Source organism: Python bivittatus, unplaced genomic scaffold (genome assembly GCF_059951505.1).
Source record: "Python bivittatus isolate LINGU-HERP-01145 unplaced genomic scaffold, Pbiv_v1 ctg000690_np1212, whole genome shotgun sequence".
In the NCBI taxonomy this organism is placed as follows: domain Eukaryota; kingdom Metazoa; phylum Chordata; class Lepidosauria; order Squamata; family Pythonidae; genus Python; species Python bivittatus.
In genome coordinates this window covers 15,942,158-15,965,593 of record NW_028277096.1, presented here as the reverse complement: position 1 = coordinate 15,965,593, position 23,436 = coordinate 15,942,158, and the positions used below count along the sequence as shown (strand labels likewise).

Sequence of the window (23,436 nt, the reverse complement as noted above, 5' to 3'; positions counted from 1 at the left end):
TACCTTCTAGACAGGTTGTACTTTTAATCCCTTAATCCCTTTTGTTGTGAAGTCTGCGAATGAAGAGGTTTGTAATCCACTATTATCCTCAACTTGAAGTTGAGGAAGTTTGGTATATAGATTTGGAGATGACTGTTCTGTAATTATTCTCTCAGGCATTTTAGTATATTTGTATGCACATATGTACTTACAGGGCATCTCTGCCTCCCCAATCAAAACCAACTCTGGGTAGCTTATAGATACTATTTACATAAATGAAGTTAACAAATTCAAAGTCTAAATAAATATACAGTAAAAAATGCAGTGTCAGAGAAAATACAAAACTTGACATTCATTAATCTCCAAATTACAAGAGCCAGTAGCCCACAACATTCTCACTCTGAAAGCCTGTTGAAGAAGCCAGGGTTTGAGGGTTTTTTAAAAACCTTTTGCTATTTCACTTTTCCTTTTGATTCTCCCAAAACTTAGGTTATGGAATTAGAATCCAAATTAAATGAAGCTAAAGAAGAATTTACATCAGGTGGACCTCTTGGTCAGAAGCGAGATCCTAAAGAATGGATTCCCCGTCCTCCAGAAAAGTACGCATTAAGTGGGCACAGGAGTCCAGTCACAAGAGTAATTTTCCATCCAGTTTTCAGTGTTATGGTCTCTGCTTCAGAGGATGCCACAATAAAGGTAGGACCTTCATAACCTGTACACTTTGTTGTTACTTTGTGTCTAAATATCTGGTGCAAATCCAGTATGGTTGAATAATAATGACTGCTGGTCCCTCGAAACCTATTATTATTATTATTATTGTTGTTGTTGTTGTTGTTATTATTATTATTATTATTCACAACAACATGAAATCACAGCTGCCAGTTCTTTAGTTGGTGTTTGACTACTTTCGCATCGAGTTCTTCCCAAGAACCTAGGATGTTGTAATGTATCGGCATAGTATATGTGTGGATCCAAGCAGTGTTGTGTTGTTATTGTTCATGTTATTATTAACATCACCACCAGTACTGCATTTCTGGACACAATGCAAGCAATCTAAGATGGGTCTTCAGATATACTTCTTTTTTATTGCCCCAAGTGATTTTATGTCTGACCAAAATAACAAGAACAAGATCATGTTCTGGTTGTAGCTGGCAGGGGATGGGAACTAATTTATATGAACACTAATCTAAGCTGGAATCTCATTTTGCCTGATTCTCAGTCTAGCGTTGTAAAGATTTTTGAAAATGATGGGGAAAAAACGATAAAATAGGGGAGGATTTTTAGAAAAAACTATCCCTACCCCAAACCTTTACATTTCTACTACTATTTATTATTTCATTTAGAATAGAAGAAGGCCATGGAGAAGATCAACTTTTACCCCTAGTTTATTATACTAGTTTTAATTAGGTGAAAACAATGGAGATTATTGGATTAAAAAAACTGATTAAAAAAAGAAGTAGTGTTGCTATTGTAGTCTCAAGTGATGGAGCCAGATGCAGGCTGGCCATCCTGAAGAGAATTAGGGCTGTGTTTTGTTGTTAGAAAATATCTGTTTAGAATTTGTTCCCTTGTCAAGGAAATTATAATCCATCGACGTGGGGCCCAGTATCATCAATATGCTGACAATGCCCAGCTATATATCTTGACCTCAGGCCAAACAGAGAATATGGTAGAGATGCTGACTCACTGCTTGGAGGCTGTTAGAGTCCGGATAGGGAGGAACAGACTCAGACTGAATCCCTCCAAGGGCGTCTTTGGGCCATACGATTCCAGGGAAATAACCATCTTTGACTCTAAACGGAGTTATACTCCAAATTGTGGTTCGCAATTTGAAAGTTCTTCTGGACTCAGCTCCTGCTCAATCAGCAGGTGGCAGCTGTGGCTAGGAATGCTTTTGTACAATTACAACTTGTGTGCCAATTTCAGCCTTTCCTGGATCAGGAGGCCCTGCTCACAGTCACTCATGCCTTATTCACCTCCCACTTGGGATTACTTGGGCTGCCCTTGGAAAGCATTTGGAAGCTATAGTTGGTACAAAATGTGGGGGCCAGTCAATGATGGGTGTATCCCAACATATTCAGGTGATCCCACTACTTCAGGAGCTGCATTGTTTGCCAGTTGGCTTCCAAGTGTGATTCAGGATCCTGCTTGTCACCTTTAAAGCTCTACACAACTCTGGACTGGGCTGTCTGTGGGACCACATTTTCTCATATTCATCTGCCTGTCGGAACAAGTTGAATAGGGTCAGCTCCTTCCGGGTCCTATGTGTATGAGATTGCCATCTCAAGGGGCCTTGGAAGCAGGCATTTTTTACTGCTGTTACCATACTCTGGAATTCCTTCCCTACAGAGTTCCGGCCTGCTCCTTCTCTTCTGGAGAAGAGTTAAGACCTGTTTTTTCCCACCAAGCTCAGGAAGAAGGCATGCTGTGATTGAAGATTTGAATTTGGCAGATGCATATTATTGTATATTTTTCTTTTTTGTATAATTATGATACTGTATTTGGTTCATTTTATGGGTGGGTTTGTTTATTATTTTTATGTGGAGGAGGTTGCTCAGAGATGTTTCTACTTGTTAGTTGCCCAGAGTTTTCTGAAATGGGCAGCATACAAATGAACAGATAAAAGGCTGAGATGCCCCGTATTGCTTCTAGAGTAAAGCTTTATGATTTTTTTTGAAAAAATAACATAATGCATCCATCTGAACCATTGAGTTGTTAAGTGTACTTTAAAAAACGGCTTTTGTTATATCTTTGTGGTTTCAAGAGTTCTTAAGAGCATAGCTTCTGAGACTAGACCATAGAAGTATAGGGGAAACTCTGGGGAAAAAAACAATGACAGGAAACTGATTGCCTCTTTTTTATTAGTTATCATCTTTAGTTCACTATATAAATTCAACCATTTATATTTTTAGCTAACAGTGTTCTCTGCTTTTGGAGGTGACAGGAATCTCACATGTTCCTGCAAAAACCACATGTGTGAATTGGCCTGTCAAAGTGGAATAGCACTAAAAGTTTATTCTCTGGCACATTTGTAGTATTGCTTGTAAAGAATGACTTGTTTTGATTTTGGGGGAATATATTTAAATCTAATTTGAGAAATTAAGCTTTTTAAGCATATCTCATTATCCCTCATCTTTCTATCAGAAAGGATCTTCTCTCTGCTATTAAATCTTGAGGAACTGATCAGGGTTCTCATGGATGTCAGCATTGCCACCTGCATATTAGATCCTTGTCCCTCCTGATTAAGACCTTGTGGGAAGTGACCAACTGCTGGCTCCAGATAATGGTTAATTCATCCTTGTGTTGGCTGGTTGACCTACTAGGAGGCAGTGGTCTGCCCTCTCCTCAAGAAACCATTACTGGACCCAGCATTGTTGGAATTTTTTTTTACCTTTCCTTTTGGGGGAAGTTTGTGGAGAAGGTGGCCCTCCAGAGGGCCCTGGCAGAAGTGAATTATCTGAACCTTTTCAGTCAGACTTGAGGTCTGGGTACAGCACTGAGATAGGCTTGATTATGCTTGTAGATGATCTTTGGGGGGACCAGGATAGGGGTGATGTGACACTCTTGGTCCTGCTTGATCTTTTAGTAGCATTTTATTCCATTGATTATGGTGTCCTTCTGGATTGTCTCTGGCTATTTTGTTGGGGGGGGGGAGTCTATTTTGTTGTGGTTCTCCTTCCTTTGCGGCAGTTTCTAATTGGTGTTGTTAGGAGGGAAGAGATCCAGTCCAAGGCCTTTGTTTTGTGGGGTCCCACCGAATTCGACACTCTCCCCAATTTTATTCAGCATCTGCATGAAGCCACTGGGTCAAGTTATCTGCTGGCATGGGGTTTGATATCATCAGCATGCTGATGATATCCAGCTCTATATCTTGATCCTTAGCCAAATAAGCAGTGCTGTAGAATACCTGTCCCAGTGTCTAGAGGTGGTTAAGGCTGTGGATGGGAAGAAAGAAGCTTAGGCTCAATCCTAGCAAGACTGAATAGGTTGGATTTTAGGGACCTGCCAGTCACAGTGATTTTACCATCTTTAGTTCTTGATGGGGGTTGCGTTGTCCTAGTATGCAGTTTTGGTGGTCCTCCTGGACTCTTGTCTCCAGCTCTATGAGCAGATGGCAGCCATGACCAGGAGGGCCTTTGTACAAATTCATCTTCTGTGCCAATTGCATCCCTTCCTGGATTGGGAAGCCCTCTCACAGTCACTCATGCTGTAGTGCCCACCTGTTTGGACTGTTGCAGTATGCTGCACTAGGGACTGCCCTTGAAGATCACTTGGAAGCTACAGGTGGTCCAAAATGCATCTAAGTAGCTATAGCCCTGTTGGGCTTTTATAAAGCCATAAAATCATGGATTTTCTGACAGACCTGGGATATGGTATAGCAGTGGGCTCCCTGATATTGGTTAGTTGTGAGCATGTTCGTTTAGTTACCTTCCTTGATGTGCCCCACATGTTTTCATATTAATGTTGTCCTTTTGTTATTTTTACTTATTATTTACTTGATAATTCTGGAAATTATTTAGAATCATTTTGTGATTGAGATGGCATACACATTGATTTACAAATAAATAGATATTAAATAATATTTCAGATGGCTGCTTTTGAAGCAAATGATAATAAAAAAATACATTTTATGGAGCTCTGTATCTACCAATTTCTTGTCTAATTCTTAGGTATGGGATTATGAGACAGGTGATTTTGAACGCACCCTGAAGGGCCACACAGATTCTGTGCAGGATATTTCCTTCGACCATAGTGGCAAGCTATTGGCCTCTTGTTCTGCAGACATGACCATTAAGTTATGGGATTTCCAGGGCTTTGAGTGCATCAGAACCATGCATGGTAAGGAATTTTAAAAAATCATTAGTAATCATAAGATGAAATAAAAACTAGGTATACCTCTCCCCTTTTCTGATGATGATGTGAACAAGATGACACCACATCCAAGATAAGGCTTAATTCTTATATACAGCTTGATAACCCTGCACTGGAGCTATCACACTTTGTGGCGCAGGTAGGAGTTCACATCCTTAAGAGCTTTTCCATGCAGTAGTGTCTTCTCCACATGAATGACATAGTTTTATCCTGATCTCCCCTCTCATATATTAGCAGATCATTTTCTGTGGTGGACCACAACATGGGGAGACATGACTCACAGCCCTGGAAGTGGTGTGATCCAGTCCAGGCATATGCTTGCCACTAACCTATTACACTGCTCGGTGTATTTTGTTTCTTTTTTTATTACTGGCTGATTACAATTTAACTTTGCTGTACTAGGATTGAAATGTTACAGGTTTTGTGCAATGTAATACTAACGTTGAGTGGGAGCTGAAGGCTGTAATGCTTACTGTTTATTTACTGTATGGTGCGGTTACAGCTCAGTACCCACGGGAAGCATCACATTTTGGTTCATTTTGTGGTATGTATTCAAAAGCAGAAATTGTTTCTCCCTTCAGTAGTCCTTTGAATCAAAAACTTGCCTGTTCTCCATTTCAGGACTATAGCCATGGCTGCGAGGCATTCAGATATTTTTGCTTCCTGGGAGTGTCTTTAAAGAGGCCCAGTAGGCAGAACATGTTTCTGAAAAAAAAGTGTATTGCTTCTGGAGGAAATAGAGTAGCACTGTTTCCAGCCTAGAACTCGGAAATGGTTACTGTTTTTCAAAAAGAGACAATTAAAAGTGGTAGTTAATATCTACAAACTTTCTCCCTGAGGATTAGCGAGTGGAGAATCTGTTACCCTTCAGGTGTTGTGACTTCAACCCAATTCCTGCCAGCATGAACAGCAGTAAGGATTTTGCTCTCCTGTGCATGGATGGTGTTACCTAGCCTGATAATGAAATGTCTGCAAGGGGGGGGGAAAAAAGCAAGCTCAGAGAATACCGAGAATTCTTAGTGCCATGCCTAATTTTATATTTCAGTAGTATCTTTCCTTCCCACCTTAAAGGTCTGCAGTGCTGTGCCCTCTCCAGGGTTGCCAGCCCCCTGATCATTCACTTACCCCTTTTCAGCCTCCTTTTCAGTTCTGCAGTGACATTTTTTAAATGTGGCGACCAAATTTTGATGTTCAAAATATAACTACCACTCTGTGCCCATTCAGATGATGTAGTTTTGATTACAGAGCCAAAGAAGAATAGATGGTCTTGAAGACTGAAAAAAACAGGCTGTTTATAAGTTGCCCGAAGTTCATAGGGTCACTTGTCCATTGTTGCTGTAGCAGTCTTTCCATGATTTGAAATGTTGGGGGATTCTTTCTGAAATTGCTCCCTTGCTCTTTCCAGCTTCTGTCTTTATATTAATACCTGCAAGGCTACAACTTTAAGGGCTGTGGTTCCTTGGTCAAGTACCTTGGGTGAAAATATATATTCTTGAGCTTTTAATTAGCATGCCATGGTTATTCCTCAGAAGCAATGCAACACACCATTGTGTATAGCCAGGTAACTGCCAAAGCATACTGTGTGCTTTTTTCAGCAGCGCCTCTTGCTTGCCTCCTGAGGATTACCATATGGCAGCTGCGATTGATGGCAGTTATAAACTGGTACATCTGGAGGGCACCCAGTTGGGAAAGGCTGCCATATAGAATTGTGTGCAGGGGTGAATTAAATAATGGTATTCACATACATTGTGATAAAGTCACATGGAAACTTAATGTGAGTATGTGCTTTCTTCTTTTTCTGTAGGACATGATCATAATGTTTCTTCAGTAGCCATCATGCCCAATGGGGATTATATAGTATCTGCTTCAAGGGATAAAACCATCAAAATGTGGGAAATTCAAACAGGGTAAGAGCCTGCAGATACATTTATATGAAGGTGAAATGATACATCTTTAGACGTACTTTTAGGAAATGGGATGGACATTGCGGGGGAATTATTAGCTTGGTAGTGGAGAAACTGCATTTCATACAGAAAAGCCCAGATTGAATTCCCAGCATCTCTAAGTTAGCAGGATCAAGTGGCAGGTGATAGGGAATAACAGTCTGATACAGAGCCAGCAAAACCATTCATTAGATGAACATGTAGCTTGCTTTGGTTGCTCATTTAGTAGATGACAACCCACAAACAGATTAGTTGTCTGATCCATGGTGGGTTAGGCCATAGCATAACCAAGTGTGATTAAAGTATGTGCCCATTTTGTTCATGGCTTTGCTGTTCCTCCTGGAGTATTGGAAGGCAAAATATTTTCTTTGCTAATACAAACTTCCATACAGATTGTGTAGTACACACATAGGGCAACTGTCTGTTCCTGGAGAAGACATACTGGAGCCACATCTCTTCCAATGTTTCATAACATGGATTCCTGCCATATTATCTCCCTGAGCATAAGAGTATTCACTAGGAACAGACCATTCCCTGTAGCCATTCCCATGGTTCTTGTGCTTCAGCACAGAGATATACATGTGAGAAATACTTTACTGGATTCTGGAACAGCAAGTTGCCTCTAAAAAGCTCTGAGTTTGTGTGATGATGTTTGCCTCTCTTTTTTTTAAGCAACTGGTGTACTGAAATTCTGTACATGGCTGAAACTTATTGATTTAATGTAGTGTCTGAAAACCTCATACTTTTTAAATCAGAGGAAAAAAATATTCAGTGCATGGAGATTGATCATGTTAATTCAGCTCAACATTGAGTCACTTGGTTTTTGTTTTCATCCTGGTTGTCTCATTTTTAAAATATGGTCCTTGGCACTCCACACAAAAATCAAGTGTTGTCTTCAATTTGTGTTGCCTTTAAGGTTACACAGTCCTGATTTAACAACTTTTCTACAAGAGAATGTATTTGTGAAGTGTGATACATATATTTCTTTAGAACTGTGAGGAAAGTGATCTCAGATTTCCTGTCTCTCTTCAACGTGTGGGATTTTTGATACTTTCTGTAGGGTTGGTCTGATATTGTTAGCTATCCTGGAAAATCTCTCAGACCATTTTATGCTTCTGCTCAGAGCATAGTTTCTTTAACTGCTCTTTCTCCTTTGCCCTCCTTTGCCTGTTCAAACCACCTGTAGTCTTCCCAACCCAGTTTAATAACAAAAATTTCTAAACTGGGTTGGCAAGACTACAGGCTAGCTCTTTTAAAAAAAAAATTGCTGCAGGCACCTGAATTATCCTGAGACAATCAATTTTATTGGTTCTATTTTCTGTAGCAATGTTGTATTAATATGACGTCTTTTCTTTCCTGTGAACAGCTACTGTGTGAAGACTTTCACGGGGCATCGAGAATGGGTCCGCATGGTACGGCCTAACCAGGATGGCACGCTGATTGCCAGCTGTTCTAATGACCAGACTGTGCGTGTCTGGGTGGTAGCAACAAAGGAGTGCAAAGCTGAACTTAGAGAACATGAGCATGTAGTAGAGTGTATTTCCTGGGCTCCTGAGAGCTCCTATTCCACCATATTGGAAGCTACAGGATCTGAGGTAAGGGGGGAGAAGCATCCTTATTGGTTTGGCAACCTTTTCCACTTGAGAGTTTGACATGCTTTGGATTTTCTCCCAAGGGAAGTCTTCTTTCTTCTCTCTTTAATGTTGTATGGTAAAAACTTTCCATTTCGGGCAGGTTTGTGTGATGTCAAACTGTTTAAATCAGTGTTGCCAAGGCTGGCTGGGGAATCCTGGGAGTTGAAGTCCACACATCTTAAAGCTGCCATCGTTGAGAGACACTGCTCTAAATACTTTCTCTTTTTGTGAGTCATATTATGATGCGTTACAATGTCATTCTATAATCTTGCTGGGGAATTGTGGGTGCTGTAGGTCTAAAACATTTAGAGAGCATAGACAGCATCAAATTTGGGAAGACAGGGTACAGTCCTGCTACGTGGGGGCATTGGCATTATTTTAAGGTAGATGATGGATTTTTTTTTCATTTTCATTTTTTTCTGTAAAAAAGGTGGGGTGGTATCAATGCTTATTTAAAATCATTTATAATCCCTCCTTTCAACTATAGCCTATAGATAACAAAATAGGTGCAAGCAAAAACCAAAAAAGTCTTGTGGCCACCTCTAAAAGTTATTATGTGAATTATGTCATAGGCTTCTTTGGACTAGAATCAACAATTAAGGTTGTTTAAAAAAAGGTAGTAAAGATTTAAAAAACGACTAAATTCAAATATGTGACAGTTGATCATTTGGGCAGCATTTGGACAGATAGCGTTATGCTATCTGTCCTCAACAGTTCTTTAGTTTTTAGTTTAGCATTGCAGTGAAGCATGAATGAAAACTAATTGCATGTCTCTAATGAGAATATCAGTAAAGCCCACCACTGAGAAGGTTCTTTCCTTAGTAACCTCTGGCCCTAGGATGCTCAGGGCCTTAAGTACAGGGATGTGAACATTGAGCATGGTAAACAGAGTTGATTCTGTGGATGATCTGCTCCAGTGTCATGGAAGATCTGCAGCAGCAGTTCTTCATTTTGCTTTCCAACCAGCTGGAAGATGATGCAGGGAAGCCGTTGTTTCTTCTAAGTGTTTTTCCAAATAAACCACGTCATGGTAGCCCAAGTCTTGTGCGTAATAGGGCATGGAGGCAAACCGGTTGATGGGAGAAGAACCAGAATAGCCGATGTGGTTTGATGAGTAAATGTAGTGATTGCTGGTAACGTTAGCAAATTTTGGGTTACTGCTGCTTGGCATGGGGAATCTGGCTATATTCCTATGGAACTATGCCTGCACTGCAGTTCATTTTATACAACAAGTAGGCAATGTGTGAAGTTCATTTTTGCAATGTGATTACAAGCATCTCTCCATCCTAATCCATCCTGCACCATCACCATTTTTTTCTTTCTGTGTAAAATGCAGGGTTCGATTCCTTCTGGGTTCAATTCCTATGTGTACCAGCTCCCCTATGAAAACTCATTTACTAGATTTTTTTTAAAAAAAAGTTTAGAATGACAGCATAAAAGGATTGCCATCATTTTGCCTTTATTGCGATCAGGATTGAAGCTTTTCCAGTTTCTAAAAAGGATTTCCAAGCATCCCTGTCTTGGTCATTTCTTTCAACTGACTGTTTTTTTCTTCCCAGCCCTGTACTGGCTTAATGCTAGAATGATAACCAAAAGCTTCCAGGGCTGAAGGAATTGTTAGCTTCCAGTATCTGTTTAGTAAGAGCCTATTCTGGCTTTGCTGTTAAGGGCCAAACAGTCATGGGGGCAGAGAGCTTGTATTATCACAGCAATGCTCATACTTTGAATGTAAATCAGCCTTCCCCAGTGTGGATTTTCCTAGGTTGAGACCCCTCCCTTGTAAAATTCCCAGTCAGTATTGCCCACGTTTCTGGAGGGAACCAGCTTGGGGAAGGCTGGTGTAAAAGGTAGCCTTTTGAAGTTCCGTTTTTATCTTTGACATTCAAGAGTAGATCATATGGTAAGATGCCTCGGGCTTCCTTTGCCAACATGCTAATGATAATGACCTGGTTGCTGCTTAAGTGTCTTTAATGTCTCCTGTCCTGGTTATTATGGATTTCCACATGTTATCTTGGAGGAGTCTTTTAATCAGTTCTTGTGAATCTCTAAATGATATGGGTCTCCTTGAGGAAGGAAAAAGGGAGGCAAATTAGGGAAGCCTTACAATTAGTGAATGGAAGATGATAGATGATATACAGTGGGGCAAAAAAGTATTTAGTCAGCCACCAATTGTGCAAGTTCTCCCACTTAAAAAGATGAGAGAGGCCTGTAATTTTCATCATAGGTATACCTCAACTATGAGAGACAAAATGGGGAAAAAAATCCAGAAAATCACATTGTCTGATTTTTAAAGAATTTATTTGCAAATCATGGTGGAAAATAAGTATTTGGTCAATATCAAAAGTTCATCTCAATACTTTGTTATATATCCTCTGTTGGCAATGACAGAGGTCAAATGTTTTCTGTAAGTCTTCACAAGGTTTTCACACACTGTTGCTGGTATTTTGGCCCATTCCTCCATGCAGATCTCCTCTAGAGCAGTGATGTTTTGGGGCTGTCGCTGGGCAACACGGACTTTCAACTCCCTCCAAAGGTTTTCCATGGGGTTGAGATCTGGAGACTGGCTAGGCCACTCCAGGACCTTGAAATGCTTCTTACGAAGCCACTCCTTCGTTGGCCGGGCTGTGTGTTTGGGATCATTGTCATGCTGAAAGACCCAGCCACGTTTCATCTTCAGTGCCCTTGCTGATGGAAGGTGTTCACTCAAAATCTCACAATACATGGCCCCATTCATTCTTTCCTTTACACGGATCAGTCGTCCTGGTCCCTTTGCAGAAAAACGGCCCCAAAGGATGATGTTTCCACCCCCATGCTTCACAGTAGGTATGGTGTTCTTTGGATGCAACTCAGCATTCTCTCTGCTCCAAACACGACGAGTTGAGTTTAGACCAAAACGTTCTACTTTGGTTTCATCTGACCATATGACATTCTCCCAATCCTCTTCTGGATCATCCAAATGCTCTCTAGCAAACTTCAGATGGGCCCGGACATGTACTGGCTTAAGCAGGGGGACACGTCTGGCACTGCAGGATTTGAGTCCCTGGCAGCGGCGTGTGTTACTGATGGTAGCCTTTGTTACTTTGGTCCCAGCTCTCTGCAGGTCATTCACTAGGTCCCCCGTGTGGTTCTGGGATTTTTGCTCACCGTTCTTGTGATCATTTTGACCCCACGGGGTGAGATCTTGCATGGAGCCCCAGATCGAGGGAGATTATCAGTGGTCTTGTATGTCTTCCATTTTCTAATTATTGCTCCCACAGTTGATTTCTTCACACCAAGCTGCTTGCCTATTGCAGATTCAGTCTTCCCAGCCTGGTGCAGGTCTACAATTTTGTTTCTGGTGTCCTTCCACAGCTCTTTGGTCTTGGCCATAGTGGAGTTTGGAGTGTGACTGTTTGAGGTTGTGGACAGGTGTCTTTTATACTGATAACAAGGTCAAACAGGTGCCATTACTACAGGTAACGAGTGGAGGACAGAGGAACCTCTTAAAGAAGTAGTTACAGGTCTGTGAGAGCCAGACATCTTGCTTGTTTGTAGGTGACCAAATACTTATTTTCCACCATGATTTGCAAATAAATTCTTTAAAAATCAGACAATGTGATTTTCTGGATTTTCCCCCCCATTTTGTCTCTCATAGTTGAGGTATACCTATGATGGAAATTACAGGCCTCTCTCATCTTTTTAAGTGGGAGAACTTGCACAATTGGTGGCTGACTGAATACTTTTTTGCCCCACTGTAGATTATTCCCTTTCCCATTGTGTCTGAACAGAGGAACTGCTCTGTTTTGATGCAAAGAGTTGTTTCAGATATAACAGTACAATACCTTTTTTACTAGATCAGCTGAAAAAAACCTCAAATAGTTACCCCTAAAGTTGGCCAGAATTCTTCAATTTGGATGTTAAAAGGGTGAGGGGAAAAGATATACTTGAACATAATGGAAAATCCTCAAGTGACTCTCAACATCATGCTGTCAGATATCTTGGGATTATAGCTCCTAGAATTCCTAGTTAGCTATTGGCCTGATTCTTCATGTAGTAGAAGATTCTTCATGTTGTGGATCTAACCCATCTGAGGACACCAGAGTCATGAATTATACTGTACTTGATGCAGAAAACATGCTGGAGTGAAATACAACATTCTCTCTATTTTGAAAATGTGAGAGTCAGGAGTTATTTAAGTCAGGCTCTCTTGCTAACTGGAAGACAGAAATCCTAAATACAGCAATCCTTATACTGGCAAAGTTATAATACCTAATGTGGCTGTGGGACATCTTCAAACTACCTTCCTCTCAGTTCTAGAATTACTTTCCTCAACAGGTCTCCTCTGTTAATGAAAGCAACCCCCAATCAATAAAGACAGTTCATTAAATGAAAAGGGGAAAAGAAACTCTCCACAGTTTATTATAGAGTTTATTATAGAGCAATGTTTTGTTGAATTGGAGAGATTTGCTGTTTTTCTTTCAAACTGATGATTTGTGCTCATTGGCTGAAATTAAGTAGCTCTGTTTTTTAAAAATTTTTATTTCTCTACCACTCTTCCTCCCAGAGGAGCCTTGAACAGTTTGCAAGTGAATAATAAGAAAGTCCTAAATGAAACATCATGAAAAAACAATGAACACAGTAAAGATAAAAAAGAACAAAATTCATTTAATAAAACAGAAAAGCAAAATAATAGACAATCATTCAGTCCAGATATGTTATATCTTGAGTGTTGAAGCTTATTTTTACAGAATGTTCTTTTTTTTTTCTTTTCCCTGTAGACTAAGAAGAGTGGTAAGCCTGGGCCTTTCCTGCTTTCTGGATCCAGAGACAAGACCATTAAGATGTGGGACATTAGTACTGGCATGTGCCTTATGACACTTGTAAGTTTCTTGAATATAATTTTCTCTGTTCGTCTGCTTTGCAACTCTGTGTAGTTGCTACATGAGGGAATAGATCTGTACTTCTTATGGGGTGAGCTCAAGCATTCTCTGAGGAATCCAAGTGCACACATCAGAATAAATAGAATTGGGAGAGCTTGAAGGAGGACTGGAAAAACAGGTTACTGTTTCTCTCCAAGAAACTTGAAGTCCTGTTAATTCTAGTACAGCAAATTTGGGGCAAGGAGTAGCATAATCTGAGCTCTGCATTTTGATTTGTGTTGTTCATCTTCAGATGTGCATAAATGATCTGCTTGTGACTTTGTGTTTTTCTGTCTCCCTTAAAAGGTGGGCCATGATAACTGGGTACGTGGTGTCCTGTTCCACTCTGGTGGTAAATTTATTTTGAGCTGTGCCGATGATAAGACCTTACGTGTCTGGGACTACAAGAACAAAAGATGCATGAAGACTCTTAATGCGCATGAACATTTTGTTACCTCGTTGGGTATGTATATGCATTAAGTATGCTGGTAACATGCTCAACTGAGAGAGTGCATCCCAACCTTCTTCTGTACCTGGGAGCTGGGCTTGTATGTTATGCACACCACACCTCAGTCAAATAACAGCTGGTCATTAGACTGACCCATGGCAACTATATCAACAAATGCCCGTCATCTCAGCTTGCCTCCAGCAATAATCTGTAGCTCTTGCAAGAAAATTCCAGTTATTTCTTTGAACCTGTCCATACACATTAATTATGGGCTTCCCTACCTTCTACTTCTCTTGGCCTTGCCAGGCAATCTTTTTTCTGCTCACTTTGCATGCTCATAGAATGAATTGCTGTTCCTGCTGATCACCTTAGGAGAGCAGCCAACCTTTATTGTGTCCTGGACCAGTTGATTAGTTCTTCTTACAGTACATGGTACTCTTAGTAATCATCTCCAAACTGTAATTTAAAGATGTCAGTCTTTTTTCTCAGCATTCAGCTTTCATAGTTGCACATAACCACAAATGAAAAAGCACTGCTTCAACTATTCTGATCTTTGGTGTTACTGAAATACTCCTTTTCTTCAGGATACTTCTTACTGCCTTCCTCCCAAGGATTAGCAAAACTATTTCCCTTCTTTAATATAAATTTATAGACCAAACTTTCTAGACTACACATTTTTGTTCCAGAATTGTTGACAGAAATCTACTGCACTTTAACTGCTTCTTCTCCTAAGGCTTTAAATAGTTAATCTGTCCCTGGTGTTTTTTCTGTTTGATAGTTGATCTGTTGCCTGTTGTAGTTCACTTTCTAATCCACTCAGTTCCTGAACAGATTCTCTTTCTTTAGATGTGTGTCATTCTGTAATCATATTTGTAAGGGTTTCAGCACAATCTTTCCATCTTTTAACTTTGTTTCCCTCTGCTAGATCTCTTCCATGATTATTGTTGAGTAGACCTGCCTCAACTGTCAACTTTCCCATGGTTTCTCTGAGCATCTTAAAAGCACCTCCCATCTCCTTTTCCTTGTTAATGTCCTCTGTTGACATTCTCGGTTGAGGTATCTATCTTTGTCCTTCGTTGTTTGATGCTGAATGTTTGTGTGCAGTCCTCATACTTGTTGCCCAGGGTTTTTATTCTCAGTTTTTCCCAATTTATTTTTATCTCTCTCTCTCTCTCTCAAATTTGTCACCACCCATCTTGTTGAAACAACTCTGGGTGGTTTACAGCAGAGATAAAATCAATTAAAATAGAATATAAAAACAATTTAATAATAAATAAATTCCAAGAAAGATGGAGAATTGGTGAGTAACTCAGGGAGCATCATCAGGGTGCTAACCAGCCCTGGGGACAGTTAGAGCTCATGTCGCCCCATGCACACTGGCAGAGCCAGGTCTTTAATCCTTTCTGGAAAGCCAGGAGGGTAGGGGCCCGCCACACCTCTTGGGGGAGAATATTCCAAAGGGCGGGGACAACGGCAGAGAAAGCTCTCCTCCTGGGCCCCACCAGCCAACATTCTCTCGCTGACAGGGTCTGCAACATGCCCTCTCTGGCTGACTGGGTGGGTTGGGTTGATGTGATGGGGGTGAGATGGTCCCTCAGGTAACCTAGACCCATGCCATGTACGGCTTTAAAGGTGATTGCCAACACCTTGAATTGGATCCAGAAGCAAACTAGGTCCCAGTGCAATTCCTGCAGCAAAGGTGTTACGTGTGCTATCCTTGGGGCACCTAATAACATCTGCGCGGCTGCATTTTGAACCAACTGTAGCTTCCAGATACTCTTCAAGGGTAGCCCCACATAGAGCGCATTGCAGTAGTCTAGCTGAGAGATGACCAGTGCGTGAGTGACTGACTGGAGAGCCCCCTGATCCAAGAAGGGGTGTAACTGGCTCACCACACGAAGTTGGGCAAAGGCCCACCTGGCCACAACTGCCACCTTCATGCTAGCCTTTTCTGAAAATCATTTGAATAATTTCTTCTTTGAAATTTAAGGAATATTTGTTCCCCCTTTGGTTTTCACAGTGTTACTTACAATTGGTTCCTCTCTCTTTTGCATAAGTTAAGTGTACTGACTGTTTCTTACATTCTGACTGTATATCTTCCAGGTCAAATCTTGCTAGTATAGCTACTCTTTAGTTTTCTAGGTTTAACCGGTATATTTGACACCAGTAATGTATGGTTTGTTCCACAATTTGTTCCTGGATGTATCTTGACTTTTTTCACATTCTGAATATCAGCTTCATTCTTGGAACAGCGTCATTCTTTCTAACAGTATTATTCTGAATGTTCTGGTCATAGGAGATACCCTCAAAGAGTCAGGCCATTCCCCATTTTGAGGATTCCGAGCTTAAGGCAAAGCACTTATATTTCCAGAGTTTGTCGCAAAGGAACACAGCCAGCTTGGAACACTTGATGGAGTTTTGAGTGGGCTCTTTTGTTCTGAGCATGAAACAAAACACATTTCCTGTTTTGTTTCTGCCTCTACTTCAGAGACTATTGCTCTTTCTCTCCATCCCAGCCCAGCCTTTATTCTCAGAGCATGTGGAAGCAAAGACACATTCTGCATGTTTGCAAGCCACTGCTAGCTTGCTGTGCTAACCAATACAAATGTTATAGTCCGGGGGTGGATGGGTGGGTGGGATTTAAGACTTACACTTTGCTGTTTGCGGCTTGCTGCCTGGCTCTAGAAGGGTTGGATGATTGGCAACGTTCGTACGCTGTGCTGATGGAGCTAGGCTGGTACCCTTTCTTGCTACCCTTCACTTAAAACCCATAGCATCCTTGGAATAAGCGTACCTATGGCAAACTAGTATCCCATCTCCTGAAAGTCTAAAGCTGGAAGGGGAGAAGTTCCTGGAAGGAAACAAAGGAGGCATGTTCTTATCTGTTGCTCAAGGAAAGGAGTTTAGTTGTTGGGAACCATGATAGGAATTTGAAAATTCAGGCAAGAACCACATGTTAGCACCAGCCTTGTATGTTCTCATATTCCATATACTTAATTTGTAGTGTTTTATACATACTTGGCAGTAGCGACTGCAGTCCAAAGAACCTTATAATAAATTAGAACGCGTGGCAGGCTTCAGCCTCATACTTAACTGAATTGCTCAGGAGCCACAGCAGAGAGGAGAAGAGCTGGTCAAAACTTAAACAGAAGATGCCTGAGCTCTCACTTGTACTGGTGGGGCACTTTTTGCAACTGCAAAAAAATAGGCCAAGATACAAAGAGGTGCCTGACTGCAGCTCCCTCTGCTGTTTCTTTCTCCTTGCCCCCTTGGGAGATAGTATTACTGAGGGCTGTCTTCCAACTGTTGTTCAGTTAAGTTGATTTGAATGGAGCACATAACTTTTGCTTTATTAGTAAGAGCCTGGCCTTCACTTGATTGATTGACTTTAAATCTCTGTAAACATGGAAGTGAAAAACAGTGAAGAAAACAATTATTTGGCATGGGAAAGGGGAATACAGTGGGGCAAAAAAGTATTTAGTCAGCCACCAATTGTGCAAGTTCTCCCACTTAAAAAGATGAGAGAGGCCTGTAATTTTCATCATAGGTATACCTCAACTATGAGAGACAAAATGGGGAAAAAAATCCAGAAAATCACATTGTCTGATTTTTAAAGAATTTATTTGCAAATCATGGTGGAAAATAAGTATTTGGTCAATATCAAAAGTTCATCTCAATACTTTGTTATATATCCTCTGTTGGCAATGACAGAGGTCAAACGTTTTCTGTAAGTCTTCACAAGGTTTTCACACACTGTTGCTGGTATTTTGGCCCATTCCTCCATGCAGATCTCCTCTAGAGCAGTGATGTTTTGGGGCTGTCGCTGGGCAACACGGACTTTCAACTCCCTCCAAAGGTTTTCCATGGGGTTGAGATCTGGAGACTGGCTAGGCCACTCCAGGACCTTGAAATGCTTCTTACGAAGCCACTCCTTCGTTGGCCGGGCTGTGTGTTTGGGATCATTGTCATGCTGAAAGACCCAGCCACGTTTCATCTTCAGTGCCCTTGCTGATGGAAGGTGTTCACTCAAAATCTCACAATACATGGCCCCATTCATTCTTTCCTTTACACGGATCAGTCGTCCTGGTCCCTTTGCAGAAAAACGGCCCCAAAGGATGATGTTTCCACCCCCATGCTTCACAGTAGGTATGGTGTTCTTTGGATGCAACTCAGCATTCTCTCTGCTCCAAACACGACGAGTTGAGTTTAGACCAAAACGTTCTACTTTGGTTTCATCTGACCATATGACATTCTCCCAATCCTCTTCTGGATCATCCAAATGCTCTCTAGCAAACTTCAGATGGGCCCGGACATGTACTGGCTTAAGCAGGGGGACACGTCTGGCACTGCAGGATTTGAGTCCCTGGCAGCGGCGTGTGTTACTGATGGTAGCCTTTGTTACTTTGGTCCCAGCTCTCTGCAGGTCATTCACTAGGTCCCCCCGTGTGGTTCTGGGATTTTTGCTCACCGTTCTTGTGATCATTTTGACCCCACAGGGTGAGATCTTGCATGGAGCCCCAGATCGAGGGAGATTATCAGTGGTCTTGTATGTCTTCCATTTTCTAATTATTGCTCCCACAGTTGATTTCTTCACACCAAGCTGCTTGCCTATTGCAGATTCAGTCTTCCCAGCCTGGTGCAGGTCTACAATTTTGTTTCTGGTGTCCTTCCACAGCTCTTTGGTCTTGGCCATAATGGAGTTTGGAGTGTGACTGTTTGAGGTTGTGGACAGGTGTCTTTTATACTGATAACAAGGTCAAACAGGTGCCATTACTACAGGTAACGAGTGGAGGACAGAGGAACCTCTTAAAGAAGTAGTTACAGGTCTGTGAGAGCCAGACATCTTGCTTGTTTGTAGGTGACCAAATACTTATTTTCCACCATGATTTGCAAATAAATTCTTTAAAAATCAGACAATGTGATTTTCTGGATTTCCCCCCCCCATTTTGTCTCTCATAGTTGAGGTATACCTATGATGGAAATTACAGGCCTCTCTCATCTTTTTAAGTGGGAGAACTTGCACAATTGGTGGCTGACTAAATACTTTTTTACCCCACTGTATCTCTAGGATGTCACTTGCCATTGGTGTTTTATAGAAGTTTTGGCAGTATTTCATTTCATTCAGTGTTTGTTTTTTTTTAATTGTCTGACCTGATCCTGATGTCCTGCAGATATGAGGAATTGGGATAGTCCCCATAACCCAAGCTGTGGTAACTCTGAATATTTTATATTCATTTTTTATAGAGTTACCTTATGCATCTTAACTTTCTTTTTTCCCTTTTCCTTGCAGATTTCCACAAGACAGCGCCCTATGTGGTCACTGGCAGCGTAGATCAAACAGTAAAAGTGTGGGAGTGCCGTTGATTGAATTTACATCTGACCCCCTCCCCTTCCTCTCCCTCTGGATGCACTCGGATACCATGGTTACCCACTGAGCTCTGTTTAAAATAAATATTGTCCTTTCATGTAAATTATTCTGGATGTAGATTGAGCTTATTAAATGTTACACACAAAGTATTCATGCATGGTGAATCCAAATTGTATACTGTAAATTTACATACGTTGTCTAGAAGTACCATAGGTTTCAGAATTTGGGCTGGTATTGGTCACATCAGACCTAAGAAGGCAGAAGCTGGTTGGTTGAATTAGGGGCACTTAAACTGGTGACAGCAAAATCATTCTGTGCTGGATAAGCTGAATCCCCAACTCTACTGTTGGTGGTGCCTATTACTAAGTGACTCATATGGGGTTCTTTTTCCGGGGGGTGGGGGAGGGTTCTTTCAGAAACACGTATCTCTGTAACATCACTTAAGTATGCTTAAGAAATCTAAGGATACTAGATTTAAAAAAAGCTGCAATTTAGAATCTTAAATGTAATTAATGGAAACAAATAAAATTTCTGGTTTTTTTTCTGTCATGGTATTTGCCAAATCAATAGGATATATTTTTATTTTGGTTTCCTATCACGTTTTAAAAAAAAGAAGAAAAAAGTTAGTATGTTCATACTAACAAGCTGCAATATAGGAAGAGAACCTTGGTATGATGTGTGTGTATTTTTTTTTTCTTCATTTGGTTGTTGGACTTCCTTGCGTTCTAACATTTGATGCTTCACGCAAAACCTGTTGTAGGAGGCTGCCAGTCTTGCTCTCACTTAGCTACCACTTGGAGCAGTTAGATGTAAATCTCCCAGTTGACTCCTGAGGGTTCAGCCATGTCTTTCTGTTGGCTTCAATTATGGTTTTAGGTTTGTGCAAAGCCAACAGTATGGAAAGCCGTCACCTCTCTCCCCACCTCCCCCCCCAAAAACACCTGCTGGGTGTATATTAAGTGGGACAGTTCTGCACCCCCCTCCTTTTCCAGTTAGTAACTTCTCAAAGCAAGCGATCACAGATTTCTGAACGTTTTGTGGAGAACGTAGCAAGCTCTACTACAAAAAGAAATTACAGCAAATGAAAAAGGGCTATATGCTAACCGATAGCTTGCAAGCTTCTAGATGATTTCACAACCACATTTTCTTCCTTAAAGCCCCTCAACCTACTCTTCTTGAGGAAATGCAAGCTGCAGTATCTTATTTCAGTGTGGAAAAATTTGAAGAAAAGCCCTAATTGTCCCCAATGCCGATCTGAAGTAATAGATGCACTGACCCCATTTATCAGCATTATGGGTCAACTCCTGTTTTACACCATAAAGTCCAATCTTAACTAATCAGGCGTATCTTTTTTTCCCCCCAAATCCACTTCATATTAATGGAACAAGCTGCCAATTGGACATTTTTTTTATATTTTTATTAGCCAATTGGACATCTTTTAACAGACAAAGGTATTTGCTTTTATTTGTTCTGTGGCTTTTAACAAACAAACAAAAAGCAAAACAATGTGTCCCTTTAAAAAAAGTAACACGCTTTTGGAGGATTGAAATGCATGTCAAGAGAAAGAAGGCAAGATCATACAGACACACGTTGGTTTACCCTATTGATTTTTTTTTTTTTTTTAATGTTGGGGGCATTTGGGTTTCTTACCCAGGAACTAGGAGACCAAAGGCAGTTTGAGGGTAGAGGCCAGGCTGGAGTGCTCTGTCTCTGGAGACTTCAGTGACATTTTATGATCAGTAAGAACTTTCTGCGATTGGACCTTGGATGTTGGAGGCCTTCTACTTTAAAGTGATGGCTACTTTGAAGTGTTTTTTGAGCACGTAACAATACCTGTTAGCAGCTGAAAAGTAGTTCTTGGCCCAATGTAGTGATTCTTAAGATTTTTTTAAAAGTTAAAGTATGTATGTATTTGCATAATCAGTGAAACAAGGGTATCTTACTAATGGGAGCTTACCACTGTTGTTTTTTTTTTCCGTTGAAACAGCAAGCAGGGATTGAAGCAAAATTGTTCTTTCTTCAATTAGTTTGGGGAAAAAGAACTTGCTTCAAAGAAGCTAGAACTTGCAAATTTGCCACTTAATTGGTAGTCCATCTACAGTAAGCAGTGAATTCTCAGGGATGGTTGTGGGTTTAACTAGCTGTTAAAGCCACATTTTAAACACAAAACTAAACGGGAAAGAAGTTCACTGTTGAAGCATTTGGTTATTCAAAAATGGGCAAAGTGGCTAAAAAGCACCAGATTTCTATACAGACAGTTCTCCATGTCTGTTCAGTTGCAGGCAGTTTCTCTTGAACCATTCCAGAACTGCATGAGCTGAGACTGTGCCCGGGAAAAGTCCTAGATCCATCTCCCCCACCCCCACTTTTTGGTTCTTTTATCTGAAAAAAGTGCAACTTTTTTTTTTTTTGGGGTAGTTGGAACACAATCCAAAAACTTAACTCTTGGAGCAACCTGCACTTTACATTTTTTTGTTTTAAAAGCCGTCCTGCTTTTGTGTGTGGTGTGACCAATGATGTGCCCAGAGCACTAATAATGAAAAATTTAAAAAAACACAAAAACAAAAGACTAGTTGCTAGCAAGTTGTCAAGAGCTGTGGAGCACTGTAGTATTTTGAAAGCTTTGGCGATTGCTTCACTGCCCCTGGCCCAGCTCCCTTGAATCTGTTTCCAGGTCTGTCCTGTCAGCTGCTCTTTCTGTTTGCCTCTTACCTTCCTTTATGTCAGTTGAACAGTTGGTCAAATTATTCTTAAATGGCCTTTTCTCTTTCCCCTCTTTGCCTGATCCCATTATTCCACTGCCCAGTCCATGAAAGCTATTTAAAATGATAATGTTTTGCGTGGGTTTCACACACAGTTGTGACTTGGAAATCCTGAAATGAGGTTTGGAATGCAAAATGGACAGAATTGGAAAGGAAATGGATCCTCTTTTATGATTTCACAGTTACGTATTTTTTTAAAAATGCCCAGGGTACTAGCTACTACAAATCTCTCTCGATGATGGTGTATAAAGTTAGAAAAAGTGGTTGCGGAGAAAATGGGGTAAAGGTGATAAAAATGTTGAGTTGGATTTAGCAAGTCGCAACTGGATGTTAAGTGGGCTCCCCGTTCTTCCTTTTTTTCTCTGTCCCTATAACTGCTTTCTTGTCCTAAGCACATCCTTTGAATTTTCCAAAGTTCTTTCTGGCGGTAATTAGCAAAATTGTCGATGTTTTAGAAGTTTGATCCTGACACTGACAAGAAGACAAGAGTCTTTTTTTTTTTTTAATCCAGTAAGAGCGATGTAGAAATTGCTATTGGAGAACTTTTTTCCTCACCCCCAGAATGTAGGAGTTAACTGAAGATATTGACACAATTAAAATTAAAAAAAAAATCAGTAAAGGAATGTATATAATACTGCTCTGTGTTTTACAGTAAGATTTGTTGCTCTCAGACTGTGTAAAACAAAATTTATTCATGTTTTCTGCATATTAAAACAAAAATCTTATTGTACCAATTGGTAAACTATTAAATGAATATAAAACTAAATGTGTTTCTCTTTTGTTTAGGTGCAGAAAAGATTGGATGATTTTAGGATTTGCCCTCCGTGCATGCTGTTAGGGGAAAAGCAGATGTAAATGGTCTCAAGTTCAGTGTAGAGGAGGACAATATTGATCTGGTACCGTTAATACTGTAAGCTGTGTGGTTAGTCCAGTGGAGTAGAGGAGGTAATGCTGAGGCTTGGGACGGGGCTGATGAGTTTGTGCTGCACACACTTCCTTGCCACCAGGAGAGGAGTTCCCCTTCACTTACTGCTGTCATTTTTATTTACATTCTGCCCTTCGAGGGAGCCCAGAGTTGAGGGGAGCTGGAATGCCTTCTCTAGCATCAGGCATAAACATGGGCTTCATCTCTAGCAAGGGTGGAAAACAAGCCCACGTGCACCTTCCCTATTTGGGCTGCTGAAATTTGATTCTTCTGCAGAGAAAGGATTGAAATCACACATTAGGCCTTGGTGAAGATGACGGTATCGTCATCGTCATCCCACTTTTATATAGTAATTCTGCCTCCTATTTTCTTTACAACAACCCTGTGAGATGGGTTGGCTGACTGGCCCAAAGTCACCCAACCAGTTTTCATGTCAGGGAGGACTACAACTAGTCTCTAGCCCACCACCTTCACCACTAGGCTAAACTGCCTTTCAAGTGTGCCCAGATTGCTCCTTAAGCCCCCAGAAAGGCTAAGCATTTCAATCGTAGCTGTGATGTCCCTGGACATGTTCCTGCAACAGAATTGAGGGGTTATAATGATTAAG

General features: G+C 40.9%; 1 protein-coding gene across 3 annotated transcripts in view; it reads left to right on the top strand.

Moving 5' to 3' along the window:
- The window catches only part of PAFAH1B1 (platelet activating factor acetylhydrolase 1b regulatory subunit 1), a 59,009-nt gene extending 36,339 nt beyond the window's left edge, over positions 1-22,670 (top strand). For all 3 annotated transcript variants that reach the window (XM_088152172.1, XM_088152171.1, XM_088152173.1), the window contains exons 5-11: positions 469-675; positions 4,650-4,818; positions 6,656-6,758; positions 8,161-8,389; positions 13,186-13,287; positions 13,633-13,789; positions 19,065-22,670. In XM_088152172.1, coding sequence (XP_088008298.1) covers positions 469-675; positions 4,650-4,818; positions 6,656-6,758; positions 8,161-8,389; positions 13,186-13,287; positions 13,633-13,789; positions 19,065-19,138 — 1,041 coding nt within the window. In that variant the 3' untranslated portion in view covers positions 19,139-22,670. The remainder of the gene's footprint in view (positions 1-468; positions 676-4,649; positions 4,819-6,655; positions 6,759-8,160; positions 8,390-13,185; positions 13,288-13,632; positions 13,790-19,064) is intronic.
- The last annotated feature ends 766 nt before the right edge of the window (positions 22,671-23,436 follow it).